The sequence below is a fragment of the Copadichromis virginalis genome, linkage group LG13 (genome assembly GCF_057382275.1).
Source record: "Copadichromis virginalis isolate Kocher_CV1m ecotype Utaka linkage group LG13, C_Virginalis_male_GT1.1, whole genome shotgun sequence".
Classification (NCBI taxonomy): domain Eukaryota; kingdom Metazoa; phylum Chordata; class Actinopteri; order Cichliformes; family Cichlidae; genus Copadichromis; species Copadichromis virginalis.
The window spans coordinates 19,081,038-19,100,056 of record NC_140630.1 but is presented as its reverse complement, the minus strand read 5'-3'; the positions used below and the strand labels follow the sequence as shown (position 1 = coordinate 19,100,056).

Sequence of the window (19,019 nt, the reverse complement as noted above, 5' to 3'; positions counted from 1 at the left end):
GAAAGTATTTTCACTTAGAGAGGGTTGTGCTGGAAAATCCCAGCTGATCAGCAGTTTCTGAAATACTCAGACCAGCCCATCTGGCACCACCAACCACAACACAGTCTGAGTCACTTAAAACCATTTTCTTCCTCATCCTGATGTTTGGTTTGAACTTCAGCAGGTCATCTTGACTAAGTCTACATAACTAAGTGTACTGATTTACTGCCATGCAATTGGCATATTTGATCAGGTGTAGCTATCTGCAAAATAACTCCTAAATTCTGACAACTGCTTTACGTGCTATTCAAATTCACAATTCTAAAAATAGGTGATACATTTGTCATATATTTACACATAAATGCTGCTAGAAAACATGTAAAACCACGTTTCACTGGGAATTAGGGGTTATTGTAAAAGAAAAAGTTAAAATACAATTAATTGGCATAAATTTCTTATGTGTCTTAAGTAGCTGACATGACTTATTTCACAGCAACCCAAGGAAAATGAATCACATAACAGTAATTTATGTTAACCCCCATAGCACAAGCAACCTACATTGTTTGATTCAGTCTCTTAAGTAGCAATAACAGGTTCAAATATTCCACAAAGTTAATGGTGCATTTAGATTGAGCTGTAAAAGCTCCGGGAATGCAGCTTTTCGACTATTCAGAAGCCTACAGCACCCTCAAGGGACCAAAGAACACATAACAGGACACGCATCACACTTCCAATATTGTTTGTATATTTCAGCACATAAATATACTCGTGTTCATCATAGCAGAAACATTTCTCTGATGTACAGCCAAAGGATAACAAAAACCATTAAGGCAGGGGAAGCCTGTAAAACATCTGCTGCTGTGAAAGCTGTCAGGGACCATTTAAAGATGTCAAAGTCTAATAACACACTGCTTTCACCTTTGTACACACACACACACACACACACACACACACACACACACACACACACACACACACACACACAAATCCTAGGTAAGTCAAACGTTTGGCATATACATGAACATGCCATTGCACACAGTGCATTTAGAGTGCAGTGAGGAAAATACTGTTTGTTTTCAGGCTTTCCTCTTTTTCTTCTGCATTTTCTTTCCAGACAGCGCCCCCTTCTGGGCTCCTCTCACCATGCCCTTGAACTGGCCCTGCAGTTTGGCACGTTTCCTTTGAGAGAATAAATAAAAATATGTTACCAACCAAATTTTTAAACTCCAGAGCTTTCAGAGTTTTACAGATCTACACAGTAACAGCAGCTGCTCATACCTGCGATTGAGCTGGGCCTTCTTCAGAGGGATGTAAGCGTAAGGATCAAGCTTCCCTTGTTTCTTTACATCTCCTTTTCCTTTCTGAGGAATGCAAGACCAAAGAATAGCCATTCAGAACTACAGCTCACAACTAGGACCACATCACAGTCCAGTTACTGCTCTCAGACTCACCTTTGATTTGTAATCGGCTCCAAATTCCTGGCCATGTCCGAGGGGTCTGTGGATACCTGAACCTCCAGCTGCGTAAAAAAGAAGACGTATAATTAGTATGACGTGTTTTAAATTGCTTAAACTTTTTTTTAGCAACTTGTTTAAGTTGCTAAAAAAAGTTAATTCAATTTAAGTTACCTTTATATTTCAACTGGGGTTCGATGTCCATTTCATCATCAAAGTTGTCATCATTAAACTTCCTCTTCTGTGACTTTTTCTGAGGGTATTTTGAAAGGACAGAGTAAATAAAATTGTGCTGAAATGTCCCAGAGAAGACAAACTCTGTAGGTTGAAGGTTAAATACTCACACTTTTGACTCCAGCCTCTTCCAGGATGTCCTCCATCTCACCTCCATCTGTGAGGTTTTTTTAAATTGTTATCACTGTCTGATCACACATTAAGCAATGTACGGATCAGCACTGGATCTCACTTACCTTTGTCCTTTACATCCTCATCTTCATCTTCTTTAATGATCAACCGTCCATCTGAGGTCACTTTAAAGCCGTGGTCAGCCTTGGCACTCTTCTTCAGCTCTGGGTTTGTGGCTATGAAACGACAACAAAACTGAGTATACTTTTGTTCAGAAATTAAACTGCAGGCAAAAAGCACCCATTGAAAACAAAACAGATGGTCTTACCTAACACTCTCTGCGAAACCTTAGGATCAAGGAAGTTAAGTGGGTCATCTTCCTCTCCCTCTTTGAGCCAAGCCCGTCCTTTCTGCTGTTTGCCTGCTTTCTTCTGAGCACCGCGAGTCTTTCCTTCATCCTCTGACAAATCACTGTCCGACTCAGCGAGAATCTCCTCGATACTTAAGGGCAGAAAGTTTTTGGTTTTTTAAAGGAAGGAGATGGGCAAATGCATGACGAAAGGCAGGGTTTTATGTTGGGAACAGCGGCCTACCTTTCACCCTTTGCTTTAGGTGCTTCCTGCTCGCTTTCAGAGTCGTCCTGCTCCTCTGTGGCCTGTTTCCGCCTCTTGTTCCGAGCCTCAGCCTTGCGGATGTTTGCTAGCACCTTGTGGTGCTCTGCAGGGAGCATACTCTTCACCAGCTCAAAACTGAGCACACAGCAAGGAAAAAAAACAAAAACAAAACACACAATTAGAGCCACGAGCTAGCTGACAGAGCCCTGATGGCATCTATAAGAATGTGGTGCCTTTACCCAAATTTTCTGATGAATTTAGTGAAGATGTTCTTCAGCTTTGTTCTGAAGTGCCTTCTCATATCATCCCTAATGTTTCCAATGCCTTCCATCTGAACAAAAACAACAAAATATTTAATAAAATAAAATAATGCAACTCCATTAACTACAATGTACAGTACATACCATGACAGTGACATGCGAGGCCAGGGTCTTGGGGTCCATGATGAAGAGGATGACCTTGATGAAGCCTAAGGCAGCCTTCACTACCTCTCTGGTATGAGACGACAGCAGCAGACAAATGTTTTGCAGCAGCTGCTCCATGGTGGTCAGCTCTATGGAGTCTGAGAAAGAAAAGGAAGCACACTGAATCCAGTCCGAGACTCTAAACCTTGAAATCAACACCACTGAATTGCTGAAAGTCAGCTGGCCTACCTTTGTACTCAAACACAAGGCGTGTGAGAGCCAGCACTGCGCAAGTGATCATGGTGACGGAGCCCGTGAGTCCTGCATACACCATCACTAAATACTGCTCCATGGCATCTGGATCAGAGATGGAAGCGCAACTAATTACAAACCTTTACAATCAAGTTTTTTTGTGGAAAGATTTGGGTCCGTGCAAATTTAGCAGAAACAATATGTATGTATGTTACCTTTAGTATTTCCACAGAAGCGGACAAAAGCATTTCCTATTTCCACCAGCAGATTATAGGCACTCTTACGAGCACCAACAGACACCTCCTTCGTACATATGATCACCTGAAAGACACAACATCCTTATAAAAACTGACAAAAACCAGTAGTCCATCTCTCTGTGTTTGCCAGCACTTGTTTGTGACAATACCTCTGGCAGCAGCGTGGTGATAAAGTCTTTGTGATCTTCATTTAACCTTCTTACGATGTGGCTCAGACACTTAAGTCTCGGCTGTGGAAAAGCAATACAAACAGGAAGATAAAAATCAGACAGCAGTATAAACCAAAATATAAAGTCCCTTTGAGTGTCTCGTTTATTTTACTTCTCTTTCAAACAGCACACTCACCCTTTTTGCAGGTGAAGAGGCGTTTTTCAGAGTCTCAAGCAGCACGACTTTGAGTGTTTCCAGATTGGACATGACAAACAATCTACATGCATCTCTCTCTCCTCCACACATCTCCTCTAGCACACGGTACGCCTTCTTCTGCATGCTTGGCTCTTTTGTCTGAAAAAGAAATAAATCAATTTTTTAAAAAAAATGCACCAACAGAGACACAGTTAACAAGAATACTACTCAAGTTTGATGGGTTTAAATCAGAAACTACAAGTGCTCTTACCTCCAGATATGGCCTTATCAGCTCAAAGGTTTTAGTCATGGTGACTTCATCAACACAGGGAGCCATAGCAACGACAAGATCCATCACTGACAGCCTAAAATGCAAATAAAGCCAAAACAAAAAGAATCAATTAGACAATGGGGGATGTTTAGAGGCTTCGTTCCTCAAGCTGTTCCTGATCAGGTTTTGTGTAATTTTCTGCTGAAGGAGACTGCTGGCATCAGAGAGTGAAATCAGAGGTGCACTGGGGTTTTTTCCACCCATACCTAAGTGGATATTGCATAATATCCAAATGAATGACAAGACCCAAGGTTCCCTGAGCAGACTATTACATTTTAAAAAGATGACCAATGTCACTCACTTCTTAATCCTCTGGCTCATGTAGCTCAGTGTATATAAATCACCGATTCAGAAGGAGAGAAGGTGATGGCAAGAGATTCTCATTTATGACTTACCGTATGAACTCATTTGATTCTGCGCTGGTCAACCTCTCTGTGGCTTTTTGCAGGAATGTGCAGATCATCTGAGGGTTGATATTTTTTTTTTATTATTATCATTAGTGATAAACCAGCATAAGAAATATGGCCTATGATGGCCTTGATTGCCTATAAATATATTAATTTCTGTACAAATTCAGATTAGATACGCTGAAATATGTCGTATGAAAAGTACTGGGCCACACATCATATTAAAGAGCTCATTGCAACAAGTCAGGTTATTACATGTCTACAAGTGGCATTGTTGGAAATGGAAACATTTAGGTTACAGAGCAGGCACACTGAGTGCTGAGGCTCATAGTCTGTAAAAGAATCCAAACCACCTCTGCCATTAACATCAGCACAAAAACTGTGTGCCAGGAGCTTCATGGCAAAGTGTAGGTGGCCCAGTACTTCTGACCATATAGTGCATGATCAGCTCTCAATGACTGGAGCACTTCAAAAAGTGTTCAATATGGCAGTAACTGCATGCAATTTAGTGCGAAAGAATGCAAGAAAAATAAGCCGTACTAACCGGCATTTCAGTGATACCCAAATACACTTTGATGGTGTCCAGCACAGCCATCCTGTAGGTTCCAGACTCTCCATTAGCAGGCTGCTGGCTGTACACATTGAAAAGGATGGGCAGGAAATTCTTAGAGAAGCGGCCCACTTCGGCCTTTTCTTCTTCTGCAGTGGAAAAAAAAAGGACACAAAACACTGTAAATGAACAAATTTAGAAGATTCAAGTGTTGGGTGACTTGATTTAACCCCCAGATACCTTTTTATCTTTCAATTATTACAACAAGATAAAGGGCATAAAGAAATGATGATCTTGTATTAAGGGACTGTTTCTCTTCCAATTATACAAATCAACTTCTGTCTTTTCTTTTCATGTGAACCTCCAGGCCTCCCATTTTGAAAGCTCTGACCACCAGCGCTGTGGCACTGGCCTCCAAATGTGCTCTTTGTGACAGGCTTCATGGTCTTTTTCTGAATCTTACCTCTATGACTCTGCATCTCACTTCAATTTCATTTTTGTTGTAATCGACTTATATTCAAAGTTTAAGGTGATCCACTGTTGAGACATTTAAGTTCAATAAGTGGATGTTGCTTCTAAAGTTAATGAATAATCATGTTGGATAAACACAATGTTAATATTGACCAAAATACTCAGGGTTATGAATGTTTCCATAATTGAGTAGACATAGGATTATATTGTTCTCTTACTGTTTGACCATGTGTTTTCCTACCTGTTGAGCAGCTCTTGTTGATAATGGTGCGTAGGGCCTGACATACTGTGAGCCTCAGGTCTGGCCGTTCATTGACAGCCATACCAAGAGTGCGGGCAATGCCTTTAAAAGCTGTCAGCACGTCCACAGGGCACGTACAGAAGCCAGGAAGCATGGTCCAAATCTAAAGAAAGAAAAAGAAGAAAGCAACACGCGCTAAAAAATTGTAATAATTCATCAAGTGGTTCTGTTTACTTATTTACATGAAGTTTGTAAAAGTACCTGAAGCTGTAAGGTGTCATAGACTTTGGCCTCCAGTTTTTGCCCTGTTTGCTCCAACTCTACAGCTACAACACAATCACAGAGCAATCTATCAGTACACACAAGCCAGAAAATGCACCTTTGTTCTACCTAACCCTCCAAAGGACCATACCCCTTTTTGTTTACCTCTCTGTTTAAGTGTAGAAGCCAGAGGGAGGAAATAGGAAGTGAAGAAACTAAGATGAGTGTTCTTCACATGATCTCTTATGACTGGGACCAGCCAGCTGCGTGGGAACTCCAAGTCATCGCTGAAGAAAGAAAAAAAAAGTTTGTTAATTTGTTAAGCAATAAAAACATCAAGAATACTACTATGTTTGTGTCCTTACTCATAGCCAGTGATGTTGAGAGGCACGGCACCTAGCACCACTTCGGGCCCCATGCTCTCCACAGCTCCTCCTACAGCCAGGTCCAACTCTCCACTGAAGGCAAAATGAGGAGTGGAGCGCAGGTCTGCCAGAGATTGCAGAGACTGTCCAGGACAAAAAAGCATTGAGTTAAGCAAACTTATCTTACTTTGACAGCCTAGTGATCAGCAAAATTTTGTGGCAATACCTTAGTCATGATGGGATGAGCTTGTTTCCCTGCAACTCGATAGAAGCAACCCAGAATCTGCAGCACAAACGGCCAAGAGGCATGGAAGCGATAGGACAATCCTTCTTCTACAATACTGAAACACACATGCACAGCCACAATCGTAATGATGAACATTTATATGTAGTTCCTAAGAACAAAAAGGAAAAAAGACAGACTAGCATGCTTAACACTAGGAAACATACCGAAACATTTTGCAGACATAGGAGGAGTTCCCTGAAGATGCTGTGCCAGTGACGGTGCCCATTTCATCCATAGGAGAGGCAACACATTCAGTCAACAACGTCTGGAAGAGATAACCAGGAATAAATCTTCATCTGGGAGCGTGCACACAAGCATTTACATCATCATCTGCTAAAGATACCCATCTTCATTGTCCCTTACCTTTAATGTGTTGGTGGCTGCAGAAACCACCTGAGTGTGAGGTGACAACAAGCAGGACATCGCAGCAGAAAAGAGGCGAGGGAGGTGACCCAAACTCAGAGAACTCTGCAAACTAGACGACAAGGATGTTGTGGACCAACAGTCGGACTGGAAAATGCACAGTTATGGGAATCTGTTGTACTGTTTTCATTTATTACCTCGCCAGGTGAATGTGCGCTTTCTCCATGACAGCAAGCCAAGCGAGCAGCGGCTGTAAATCATTCTCACTGGGCAGGTAATCGTACAGAGCCTGGAGATAAGAGATGACAATTGAGTTTTCACACCAAGCTTTGTATTATAACTAAAAATCGAACTTTAAAAATCTTGTTTGGTTTATGTTCACTCACAGTGATGATCTGTGCGTTGAGTTCTGGTGAGAGCGTCGAAGCATTGGGCTTCCCGCTGAACAGCTGATGAAAGGCCTGCATGGCACTAGCGGTCACCAACTACAGTCAGAGACATCGACAACTATATTTGAGTATCCACGATGATGAACAAGGGGGATTTGGCAGCACCTATGAATATTTTTGTGTTCTCACCACATGACTGAGTGTCATCACTCGCAGCAGAGTCTCACAACAGGACTTGACAGCTCCCAGAGGAAACGTCCCCATCAGCTCCTTCAAAAGGCCAAGCACATGGAGTGCGGTTGTGTCCTCTTTACTGCCTATGGGGAAAAACACAAACATTACCCACAACCTGCTGGACAGCCATAGAGTCGCACAAATCTTCATCATATAGAGAACAACCCGCGGTCCTAATAAACCTGTTGTCTCACCTCCTGCTTGCTCCATTTCTTTTGTGCAGAATTTGGCTGTGGTAACTGCAGCAGGATGATGGGCTGGAGCATTTTCTGTAAACAGGAAGTCACTGCCTCTAAGAATGGAGCAAACACCTTGCTGTGCTGCTTTACGGACCTGAAAGGAAAAAAATTCAATGGCACAAATGTCCTCACTTTTAGTATTTCACTGAATGTTTAATACAGCTGATGAGCAGTAAATCCAAGACAGACTGAACGCATCTGTTTAGTGTGGCTGAGCAGTTACGAGCAGGTTGGTGGGACTCGCCTTAGGCTTGTTGTGCACTGTGAAGCTGAGAAGGCCATGGTAAGCCTGGAGAGTAGATGGGTAAGTCCACACAGATGCGTCCTGCTTCCTCAATAGAGTGGCCAGACATGACAGTATCTGCAGAGGAGAAAAATAACAAAGCTAAGCATTGCTGCAGTTGTCAAAAGAAGAGCCAAACAGACACAGAAACAAGCCCACTTACCCATCTGAGTGCCGAGGTAGTGTCAGATGTGGCCTGTTTGGACATGACATCCATCAGAGCCTTGGTGGTGTCGGAAAACTTCGACTTGAGGACCGGAGCAGGAACACTAAGGAATGCAACACGTCAAGCAGATGGAAAAATGCAACACACCAGTTGAATTTATTGTGGACATTATAAGCCACGCTTATATATCTTAACACTTTAAGGACTTTCTCTACTTTCTGTCGATGGCGGGTGGAGAATATCATCAGTTAACCTAACACGCATGTCTCTGAGCTGTGAGAAGAAGCCTAAGTAAACCCACGGTTGAGAGACCGTGCAAACTCAAGAGAGAGAGAAAAAAAAAGTCCCAAGCCAGGGTTCAAACCAGGAAACTTCTTATTGTGAGGAAACAGTGCTGCTTAGTGGAGTAACATTTAAGTATTTGGGTCCTACCGTTTCATGACAAGGTTGAGGAGGTATGCCACTGCAGCCTGGGATTCTGCTGTATCCACAACCTCCAGGGTGGTCATCTTAGGGGAAAATAAGATTTAGTGGATTTTGAAAAACAAAACCTTGATTTACGTTGCCTTTCGAGCAAACCACACCATAAAATCTAAAAGAATCTTTTTTAAAAAAGCACTCACCAAAGCAGCAAAGTACTCTGTTTCAGTCTCCTTCCCACCTTGACTGCGGATCACTTCAGTAACGGCTGCCAACACGGCACAGATCTGTAGAAGACAACGTTAGAGCTGCAGGGAAGCTCACTGTCCAGCTTTGCTCACAATATAAACAGCACACAAACTAAAATGTTATCAATAAATGGCCCATCATAAAAGTGATGCCCACCTCTTTGTGTGCAGCTGAATTAGACTCCCAGAAGCGCTGCACCTTTCTAAAGGTAAGGTTGGAGCAGTCTGATAGGCCACTGAGGAAGGTACCCGAACTTCTTTGTGATACAGCCTCTTCTGGCTCTTCTTCCATGGCGGCATCTTTACGAGTGCCGATCTCCAGCGGACCGGCCTGCAGCTCATTGTGAAGCTTGAGAGCATCGATTGTGAGATCACTCTTTCCTGTGGGGTTAAAACAAAAAACAAAAACTGAATTCTAAAACCTTATTACACCAAATTCTGACCCCAAATTAGACATGGAGACAGATGTGCAAGAAAGCGCGACCTTTAGTTTTTCCCTTTGACTGACGGATTACCTAACCTCACCTGCACAAGCATGTGGTTGACTTGGGAAAAAAAAACAAAAAAATCAATTAACCTTCCCAAAGAGGAGGAGACCAAGCTGCTTTTTATTTAGGCATGCTAACTGTGAACCACTACCAAATCAACCAGTCAATCATAGTTGCATGCCACCAAACCTATCATCTAATTTTCCATGCATGCATGCTTTTTCAGACATTTCCAAAACAGTAAAGACAATCCCAAAGTATTGGAGCCTTTGCACACCTTAGTCCGATGCAACCAGTTTTCCTATTTTGTTTCTACAATATGTTCAGACTCAATAATAAAACAGCTGATGCTGAAAATATGTACAGGCCAACCTTTTAGTCTTAGGGAAAAAACTGAGCAGGAATCAATAAAGTGAATTGACAGTCTGAACTTAGATCACCACTGACGACAACAATATCTTACCAATAACCATCCTAACTATTGCTACACTATTCTTTAGTTACTTTGGACTCTCATAATTAAGCAGACCAGATAAGTAAAGGGGACGCTTCACCCAGTGTGCTGATGTAAATACTCAAATCACAGCTGGATGTTCAAACCTAAACATGCTGTTGCTCATACAATCAGCTGGCTACAGAGCCAAAACAACCACATTTGCGTCTAATAACTGACAAACTTTGCACATTTATTGTAAAGCACATCTTTTCTAGGCTTAATAGGTGCAGGGCAGATACTTTTACACAACTAAAGATGATAGCTTGGTCTTTGAGCTCCAAACACACAAGTAGCTGTTGCTCTAAAACTAAACTGACATACAAGTTATTTAACCTGACAAAAAGATATAGATGTGGCGATATGACGTTAAAGTTTCTGCCAGCAGCTTGAATGTGGCTGCTGATTGTGTCAAAACCTAGAAAGATTAAATGGCTAACGCTAGCCGGAGACCCACGTGTAGAGGGAACGCTTACCGGTGGGTCGGCTGAAGAAGCGGCTTTTAGCAGCCTGACGGAAGCGACTCGTCTGCGGGTTAGAGTCGCTGCTGTGTCCTTTTTTCCACCGTTTGAGCTTCGACGCCGTCCCAGAGCGAAGTTTCCCCGATTTCACCATTTTCGGGACTGAAAATAATCACGTTACACCACCAACTGTGCCCGATTCTGTCGCCTACCAAACTACGTCACAGCTTTGCTCACGTGTCACAAGTTATGTTTCCTGAAGATGGCGCTGTCCACCACAGACAGCGTGAATAACACGAGCCTACGGTCCATGACTGCAACTACCCTGACTGCCATCGTCTAAAGAGAGATATGACCTCTTCTGCAGATAAAGGAAACCCGTGACCTTAATTTAAGTATAGCTTTGTCAGGTGTGGCATATAAAACCATATAAAAAGAACGATGATACAAAAATACAGCCAGTCATTACACCCGTCTGCCATTTTAGGTACACATTTTCAACTGCTTTATCACAAACATCTTATCAGCCAATCACATGGCAGCAACTCAGTGTATTTAGGCATGTAGACATGGTCATGATGACCTGCTGAAGTTTAAACCAAGCATCAGAAAGGGGATGAAAGGAGATTTAATTGACTTTGAAGGTGGTGTGGTTCTTGGTGTCAGATAGGCTGGAATGAGTATTTCAGAAACTGCTGATCTGCTGGGATTTTCCTCACACAAACATCTCTCTTACAGATGATGGCCTGAAAAAAAGAAAATCTAGTGAGCAAAAATGTCTTGTTGATGCCAGAGATCAAGGGAGAATGGAGGACATGAAGGTAACATAACTCAGATAATGTATGCAGAAGAGCATCTCTGAAGGCACAACATAGAGATGGGCTACAACAGCAGAAGACCAGCTGGTGACAATCCTGCGATGCAAGAACAGTCACACGGGCTTACCAAAGTTGCACGATCAAAGATTATAGAAATGCTGCATGGTTTGATGAGTCTCGGTTGCTACTGTGTTATTCAAGTGGTAGGGCCAGAATTTAGCGTAAACAACACAAAAGCATGGATCCATCCTGCCTTGTATCAATGATTCAGGCTGCTGCTGGTCGTGTAATGATGTGGGGGTTATTTTCTTGGCACACTTTGGGCCCCTTAGCACCAACTGAGCATCATTTAAATGTCAGCGCCTACCTCAGTATTGTTAACCATATTATGACCACAGTGACAGTGAGTTAACTGAGAGATTTTCATCAGCAAAAGGGGGTCCAACCCTTATTGGGAACATCCAGTTCCAATTGCAGATCTTGGTGCCAATAAATAAATGAAAAGAACAACTTTAAATTTATAATATTTATTAAGTTATTCAAGTACAGTGAGCATCATATTTGTACATCAAACTACACCTTCTTGTTCATAGTGATAAAATTAAAAAAGCAAGTCTGGTCATCTCTTATTCCCTTTAAAAAAGGTGCCTTCATTACATTCCCTGTCTTTACCATGAATGTACAGTAGTGAAATGAAAACAGTGTGCACATGAGCAAACAACATACAGTGAACATTTCTACTACCTAAACAGATGAAAGTAAAAGAGTTAGAAAGAAAGATTTTTGTCTAAATTCTGAGGTGAACCATATTTAATTTATTCATAAGCACCAGAACAAACAAACATGACAAGAAGGGAAACCCATGTAAACAACAAAGCTGTGAGTTCATGGCTTCACAAATAGACGGACACTGGGATGTGCATCTTAGGGCTCTACTTTTCACCTAAAGTGTTTCAGTGCTTTTTTCCCCATTTGGAAAAAGGAAAAATAGAAAAAGGAGCAATACAAAAAGCAATATATTTTTATATAAAAATGTACACAAAATTCCACCGCAGAATTAACTGGACAGTAATGTCACCAACTCCTGTTCCAGCAGCCCACCTCTGGCACATTCATGATCTTTTCTTCACCTTGCTTTATTTGCCTCAGTTAGTTATGACTGAGGGATTTATATTGACAATCACTTGGACGACAAATTCCTTTTGGATTTTAGTATCTTGCAGGCGAGTCTTGTCGGTCAGAAGCTTCCCAGAAAAGAACCACCTCTGGCGGGACACATCAATTTCTTCCTGTTCTTCTAGTAACTTCTTTAGCTCAGCGATGGTGTCTGCCATGCTGGCTGTGAGACGCACATCCTTTCCTAAGGGAGAAGTAGAGTTGACACAGATCTTTTTATCCAGGTAAAAAAATCTCATTTCCAACAATCCATGCATAACGTGATTTTTAGAGATATACAGATGCATAATTCCAAGTCTTACCAGTTGATAATCGCACCCGTAGCTGGAACTCTTCTCTGCTCGGAGAGGGCTGAGATTGTTTTTGCGTCGATTCGGAAACCTTGCTGTCGCTGGATGTTTCAGTGATGAGGTTGACAGGCGGGGCTAAAGTGTACGCTGGGAGCTGATAGCGGTTGCCCAGCTCATCGTAACACTCTGTGAGAGAGCCTGCAGAAGAGAAATAACCCAGATAAACAACCAGTTAAAAAAACCAAAAAAAAAAAAACCCTTATCCCTCTCCACAACATACACAACTTTAACCTTGAGCTACACATGTCCCCTCATTTCAACTGTTAAGAAATCCTGTCTGAGCATCACTTTTCTTCCATTAGTAGCAGTTAAAAGCAGATGAGCATGTGAGAAGACTATGTGAGGACTGCTTTTTTTTTCCAGCTAACACCACCAGGGCTTTCAGTGCATCAGACCACTCACAGTGGTCATGCAGTACTGCGACTATTATGTAACTACTACAACAGTAATCTCTGCACAGTTGATGGGATTCAGCAAACTGTTCTTTGACTTTTACAAATGATTACAGTGAGCTCTGCATTTACAATGGGAGGTCTAGTCCACTTACAGCGTATAATTTATAGCCAAATTATGCTTTCATATCTCAAAGGGGATTTTGTGTATGTGTGTTTGCATACCATGTGGTAATGTAATGCAGGCACCATCCACGATAGCCTGCGCTAGCTCCAGGTCATTGCACTCTGCAGCCAGGGCTGCCGCTCTGAGTGCGTCCCAGATTTCCTTGCGTCCATCAAAGGCCGGAGCTGTATCCCAAAATTCATCCCTCTTGCTCCTGAGCTGGCCCTCAGTCATCGGGTACTCACTCTTCCATTTTGGACGCTCTTTCTTTAGAGGCTCATTGCGTCCTTAACAAAAAGAGAGGGAGGGGTAAAAAAAAAAAAAGAAAGAGAGGTGTTTAATCTAATTTTACAGACTGCTCTAAGAAATGACCAAGAGACTGTGACGCAGAAATAATCCGGGCTACGCTTTTGAAAACAACTTCTAGTTTATAAAAAGTAAAACAACAAACAAACAAAGAAAAAAAACTTTGTTGCTAATTTATTCTAATTACATAATAAAGAGATTACATGGTGCGAATCCAGGTATCTGGTAGTAAACTACTTATTACGTCGATGTCTACTAAAGTGGATAAGGACATCACTGCTCCAAAAAAAAACGCCTGAGCTCTGTACTATTACATCAGACAGCCAAGGTCAGGAAATATTTTTGTTTTACTCTGATGTGAAGTGTCCTTAAAAGAATGTAGGTATAAATGCACTGAATGCATTAAATGTTCTTGGTTTGAGTCATGTAAACACAAAAAGGGACAAAAAGCTCATCTTAATACCTTGTACACACACACACACACCACAGTCACTATCTGTGATATTTAGCAGTTTCTGCATAGGCTGACTATAGCCAGTAACCAAAATGCGCTTTTTTTTGGTCTTGTTCTTTCGTTTTCTTTAAATCAGAGCTCCAGCAGCAGTATTTTGTACACCTACTGCAGGTGTTTCTTTGCTAGCTATTGGTGTATAGCTGCAGTACTGGTGTACCAAAAAGTCAATTTGCTTCACAGAGAGAGGAAAATCAAAGTGATTATTTATAGTGCTGTGGATTACTGCAGTGGCCAGTAATACACACATGCGCACGGACAGGCGCTCACTCACAAGCAAACACCAGTGGATTATAGGCAGTAAGCAGGTCCCACATAACAGGATTTATCTGTGCCTATCCCTTAAGGCATTGGATAGAAAGATGACAACCCTTTAGCCAATGAAAGGCAGCCAACAGACACAGATCTGCCACTGCACGCACGCATAAATACAAACACAAAGCCACTACAACTCAATTACACTGTCACTTTATCGAATTACGGAGTGTTTACAAACTGCTGCAAAGCGTGGTTTTGTCCCTTTCAAACCTGATTTTCCAACAAGATCAAAGGAAGCCTTTATAAAATCTTAAATAACATTTAGCAATGATACACATCCCAATAGACATAGATATTAAAGACATCTTCTGTAGCACTGATCTAGAAACCAGCTGAAATATTATAACACTGACCACACAGTACAAGAGGCCTCAAAACATTGTTACTAAATTCCAATGTAAAATTATGTTTTGAGTTATATGACAAATTTGCTAATTTCAGTTGGTGAATTCCCCCAAAATTTGTCTGGTTGAATTAAATTTGTACATAGACACCTTAATCCTAAAGACCGATAACAAAATGAGCACATATGGTTATATTAAATGTATTCTTTTGAACTGCTTATTAAGTTATTCTGCCATTTATTACTGTTTTTTACTCATTAAAATTTTTTACATTTAAGTTGTTTACTTTATTCTGTCTCATGTGATTTATATTCCTCCCACATTACCCTTAGGATTGAATTAAACAGACATGTCCAGCCTGAGCACATCAGAATGTTAAAGCTTTGCAAGTTCATTTATATCAAACTTTCAGCCTGAGCTTTCACGCAGAAGTACGACATTTATATTATTTATAATTTACACTTTATGCATTAAAAATGACGTGCAAACTGGAACTGTCCCACACTTCTAAACCCATGAGCAGAATACCCCTAAAATCTAGAGACAGCTATATAAAATGATGCCACCCTGTTCCAGTGTTTGCAGCTTTATTATATTCTTTGCTTTTACTTCTCTTACAAAAACATTTATTTTTAGCCCGTGTAATGTTGATTATGCAGCCAGGCACACATGCAAAACTAAATTAACATGCCAGCCAAACAAATGCAAATTAGATTGTTTGTCTGGAATCCTAACAAGTGACCCTGCCAGTAGACATGGGAAAATACACAGTGACAGTTTTGGGATTGTGCAAGTCTAAGACTTTCAGAATGAGAGTGCAGAACAAAACATGCCAGATTTTATTTCCTGGTTGTACATTTTGTTACATAACAGTATGTACAAGCATTTTTGCTTTGGTTGTGTTTACTAGATTGAAGCAGATGCAATCAGTGCTTAGTGATGACGACCTACAAAATATAAAAATGTTTCATCCACCTCGCTGCTGTACTCAGTTTGTCAGTGTTAGTGTTTGCGTAGAGGGAGATCAGATTTGACAGCATGTCCTTTAGCTGTAAGACTAGCTCCCTGGAAAGATTAGCACTTTAAACTGAAGCGAGTGAGCAAGTTTGACTTTCCTGAGCTAAAATGTGCAGGTGGAAGTAAAAAAAGAAAAGAAAAAAAAGAATGGTACAAGTAAATCTCTGCAATAACAGGAATGAGATTAAAAGGTCTAATGTAGACCTGCTGCTTATGCAGTATGATTTTATATATCATTTTAAACAACCACTATAAGCAGGATCTGTGAGCAGTGTTGTATCTACCTACTGTAAAATGTGCATGTAATACTAAGTTCATAATAACTGTATAATAGATAATAGAAAAATACACAAAGTCAGATATGTCAACATCTGTGCAAGTAAAAAAATGATCAACAAAGTCTTCATACATTTAAGATACACTTAAGGTGCAAAAGCTTTGCAGCTTTTACACCTTAAATGTTTTAACTAATAAAATGATGATCCATTAAAGCAGGCTTTAATGGATCATCATGAAAGTATTAAAGTCAAAGGCAGCACTGAAGATACAATTTGATTTTCATTTGTTATTGTAAATCAGTTTTTCAGCTGCGCTTCAAATGCTAATTTACCAATTACCACTACATAATGGGATTATAACAGCAAAAACATTAGTAAAGACTATAACACATACCCCTCTGGGGCATTTTATTGCACCCAGAGTAACTTTTTCCACCCCTGACAAAAATCTATACTTACTTTTAAGCAAAATCTTCAAAGGGGAATTTGGAACCTGATAGTAATTGTATTCCCTTGAGTTTGGTACTCCCATTGCTCTTCTGTCACTGAGGTTTGATATGCGCCAAACTGCTGTACATCAGAAATCCTTAACGATGAGCTACAGTGAACGATCCCGAGGAAGAGGACAGTCTCCGCTCGGTCGGACCAGCTTGAAGAAACAAATGCCTGATCTAGTTCACCAAGCTGCGCAGACTAAGAATCACAGCTCTGCTAATCATTGTTACATTTCCCCAGTTGCTGAAAAATGACTGATCCCCCACCACTTTTATCCCCTTCTACTAACAAACACACCACAACCCCAAAATAACTTTGAATCAATTCATGGAAACAGGTAGAATATAGGAGGAGAGCAAGTTGAGTGTCCTTGGCAGAAGGTGGCGTCTTTACACAAGAGCCCTAATCCTATCAGCTCTATTTAGAGCTGGGATAAAAATACTCAGAGGCAAAGTGCTAAACCTATTAGCACACAATAAACCGTTGTCAGACAATTACAGTCTGATTCAAAGGAAAGCCAATGTCTACTTCGAGGAAATGTCCTGAACAGGCGATTCTTTTTCTTTTCTAAGGCTGTGATAATTATAGAAATACGATGCTACTTTCTCACAACTGACAATGAGGCAGTTCATTGAATTTCACCAAACTGTGAGGTCTGAGCTTATGATGGTGATCGAAATGTCTAAGAGGTCATGCCTGTCTTGCAGGTAATGTATTTCCTTCTGCATATGAATGTGTTTTGCACATAAAGCACATCATGTACCAAGTAGGTCAATCTCTGATTGAAAAACTCTCTGTTGAGGCTCCTGCTGCTGCTCAATGCATAATGAATGGCAGTCTAGCGCAGCACACAGCACACAGGCTCTGTGAATGGATTGAACAGTGTTTATATAATCTGTCCTATCAGGCCAGGTCCTTAAACCCAGATTAGACACATGACTAAGCCACGACACATTTAACACCTGAAACTATAAGTATTCAGAATAACAAAGGTGTAGCTAGGATGCAACACCTGAAACCCTGAGGCTTTATCTTACAGCCCATCTGGCAGGTGCTACATGAATGTATATGTAGTGTAAATAAAAATGCAGAAAGTGTCTCGTTGTATTGGTTGAATTCAATGACAGTAAGTCCCATTATTATGTAGTGTTTAACTGATGTGCTTAAATACATCACTATACAGTAATCTCCCTACCGCGATGGTAATATTGGAAAATAATAATTTAATACAAAAGTGCTGGTCAAGGAGGAATATTAGAAGGGTCACTCAAGCTCAAGAGTTACATCACCACAAACTGCAAGTCAGCAAAGATGTAGAGAAAGCCATTGCTGGTTTGTGCTTTGCGGACATGATGTCCTAAGTATGAAGCTGCACTTATTTCAACATCTGCGAAGCCAATGTCCAGCTTCTTACCTCCGCGTTTTTTGCTCCTTGTCGAGTTTCGGGCACTCCCTTGTCCATCCATCCTACTCCTCCCCACACAGCCTCCCATCACTGTCCCTACATTTCAGATCAAGGAGAAATCTGTCATATTTTACATATTTTCGAATATAAACGCTTTGAAATGAACGTGCAATAATGTCACATAAATAAACTGTTGGTAATGATGTGAAATTAAGTGCCTTATATGAAAAGCACCATCAGGGAATGACAGCTCAGCACGCCTTGTTCTTATGAGGTCAGACGAGCTGATGTGTTTACGTCACGTGTACCGCCAGCTGACGGGGACACGCGCCTGAAGCTAATGCCAGCTGATTATTGCCCACGCACGCGTCCAGAGTTGTGTTTTTGCACTCTTACATTTTTTTAATGAATCCAAATCAATGCATATATTTATTTTACATACCGGAAATCCAGTCTGCTAGATTATGCATTCGTCTGCAGTTTGCCTGCCACATCCGAACTTCAGGTGAAGTTAGAGTCTCACGCGACGATCAGCAGAAGAGGTAATCAGCCAAGTAGGAGGACAGGCACAGACCCAGTGTGTCTGTGCAGAGGCGATGTGTCCAGGTGGCCTCTGCAGAGCCTTTAATAAATCTCAGCCGTTTCTCCAAAAATATGCGATCAGTATCCACATTTCCTCCAAATCATAGTGTACACAGCCTACCAACACAATCCGTCCACACTGATCCAGAATTAAAGACTTGCAGTCTGTACGCATGCGTAACTTAGAGCGGTCGCGTCAGAACAAGACAGGAAACTGCTAAACCGCTCCTTCGGGATAATAGGATGGCTGAAACATAATTTAGCCGTCTTTTAACCACCATTTAGAGTTTGAAACGACAGGAAAATGTCTCTAAAATAAGTCCTGTCAAAGACAAAACCTTTAAAATGAATTTATTGGGTTATTGCACAATATATTGTTACATTTTTCAACTGGGGTTTTATTCTGAAATGAATGGCGGAAGTTTTATTTATCATTCTTAGGTTAATTGATGCTATACTGTGGTCTCCATAAAACGTGACATTTCTACTACAAACAACTGCAGTTTTAGTTAATT

The 19,019-nt window shown here is 41.1% G+C and overlaps 2 protein-coding genes across 3 annotated transcripts; both read right to left on the bottom strand.

The window, feature by feature from the left end:
• Positions 1 to 701: 701 nt before the first annotated feature.
• On the bottom strand, positions 702 to 10,592 carry rrp12 (ribosomal RNA processing 12 homolog). Its single transcript, XM_085477789.1, has 34 exons — positions 10,362 to 10,592; positions 9,062 to 9,285; positions 8,860 to 8,943; positions 8,669 to 8,745; positions 8,234 to 8,339; positions 8,032 to 8,148; positions 7,743 to 7,881; positions 7,504 to 7,631; positions 7,312 to 7,410; positions 7,123 to 7,214; positions 6,926 to 7,037; positions 6,727 to 6,827; positions 6,503 to 6,617; positions 6,277 to 6,419; positions 6,077 to 6,198; positions 5,912 to 5,976; positions 5,651 to 5,813; positions 4,933 to 5,087; positions 4,377 to 4,444; positions 3,922 to 4,015; positions 3,651 to 3,809; positions 3,455 to 3,535; positions 3,264 to 3,369; positions 3,046 to 3,153; positions 2,797 to 2,954; positions 2,632 to 2,723; positions 2,372 to 2,527; positions 2,107 to 2,279; positions 1,904 to 2,014; positions 1,778 to 1,824; positions 1,608 to 1,686; positions 1,431 to 1,498; positions 1,258 to 1,340; positions 702 to 1,158 (listed from the first exon to the last, which is right to left on the bottom strand). Exons 1-34 carry the CDS (start codon positions 10,498 to 10,500, stop codon positions 1,056 to 1,058), a joined length of 3,867 nt encoding a protein of 1,288 aa, XP_085333915.1. The 5' UTR covers positions 10,501 to 10,592; the 3' UTR covers positions 702 to 1,055.
• Positions 10,593 to 11,675: 1,083 nt separating this feature from the next.
• ubtd1a (ubiquitin domain containing 1a) lies at positions 11,676 to 18,683 on the bottom strand. Of its 2 annotated transcripts, XM_085477787.1 has the most exons (5): positions 18,365 to 18,683; positions 17,932 to 18,018; positions 13,308 to 13,535; positions 12,643 to 12,828; positions 11,676 to 12,524 (listed from the first exon to the last, which is right to left on the bottom strand). In XM_085477787.1, exons 1-5 carry the CDS (start codon positions 18,414 to 18,416, stop codon positions 12,310 to 12,312), a joined length of 768 nt encoding a protein of 255 aa, XP_085333913.1. In that variant the 5' UTR covers positions 18,417 to 18,683; the 3' UTR covers positions 11,676 to 12,309. The 2 variants fall into 2 exon arrangements, with proteins under 2 accessions (XP_085333913.1, XP_085333914.1); XM_085477788.1 differs by lacking the exons at positions 17,932 to 18,018; positions 18,365 to 18,683 and adding an exon at positions 16,482 to 17,498.
• Between the last annotated feature and the right edge of the window lie 336 nt (positions 18,684 to 19,019).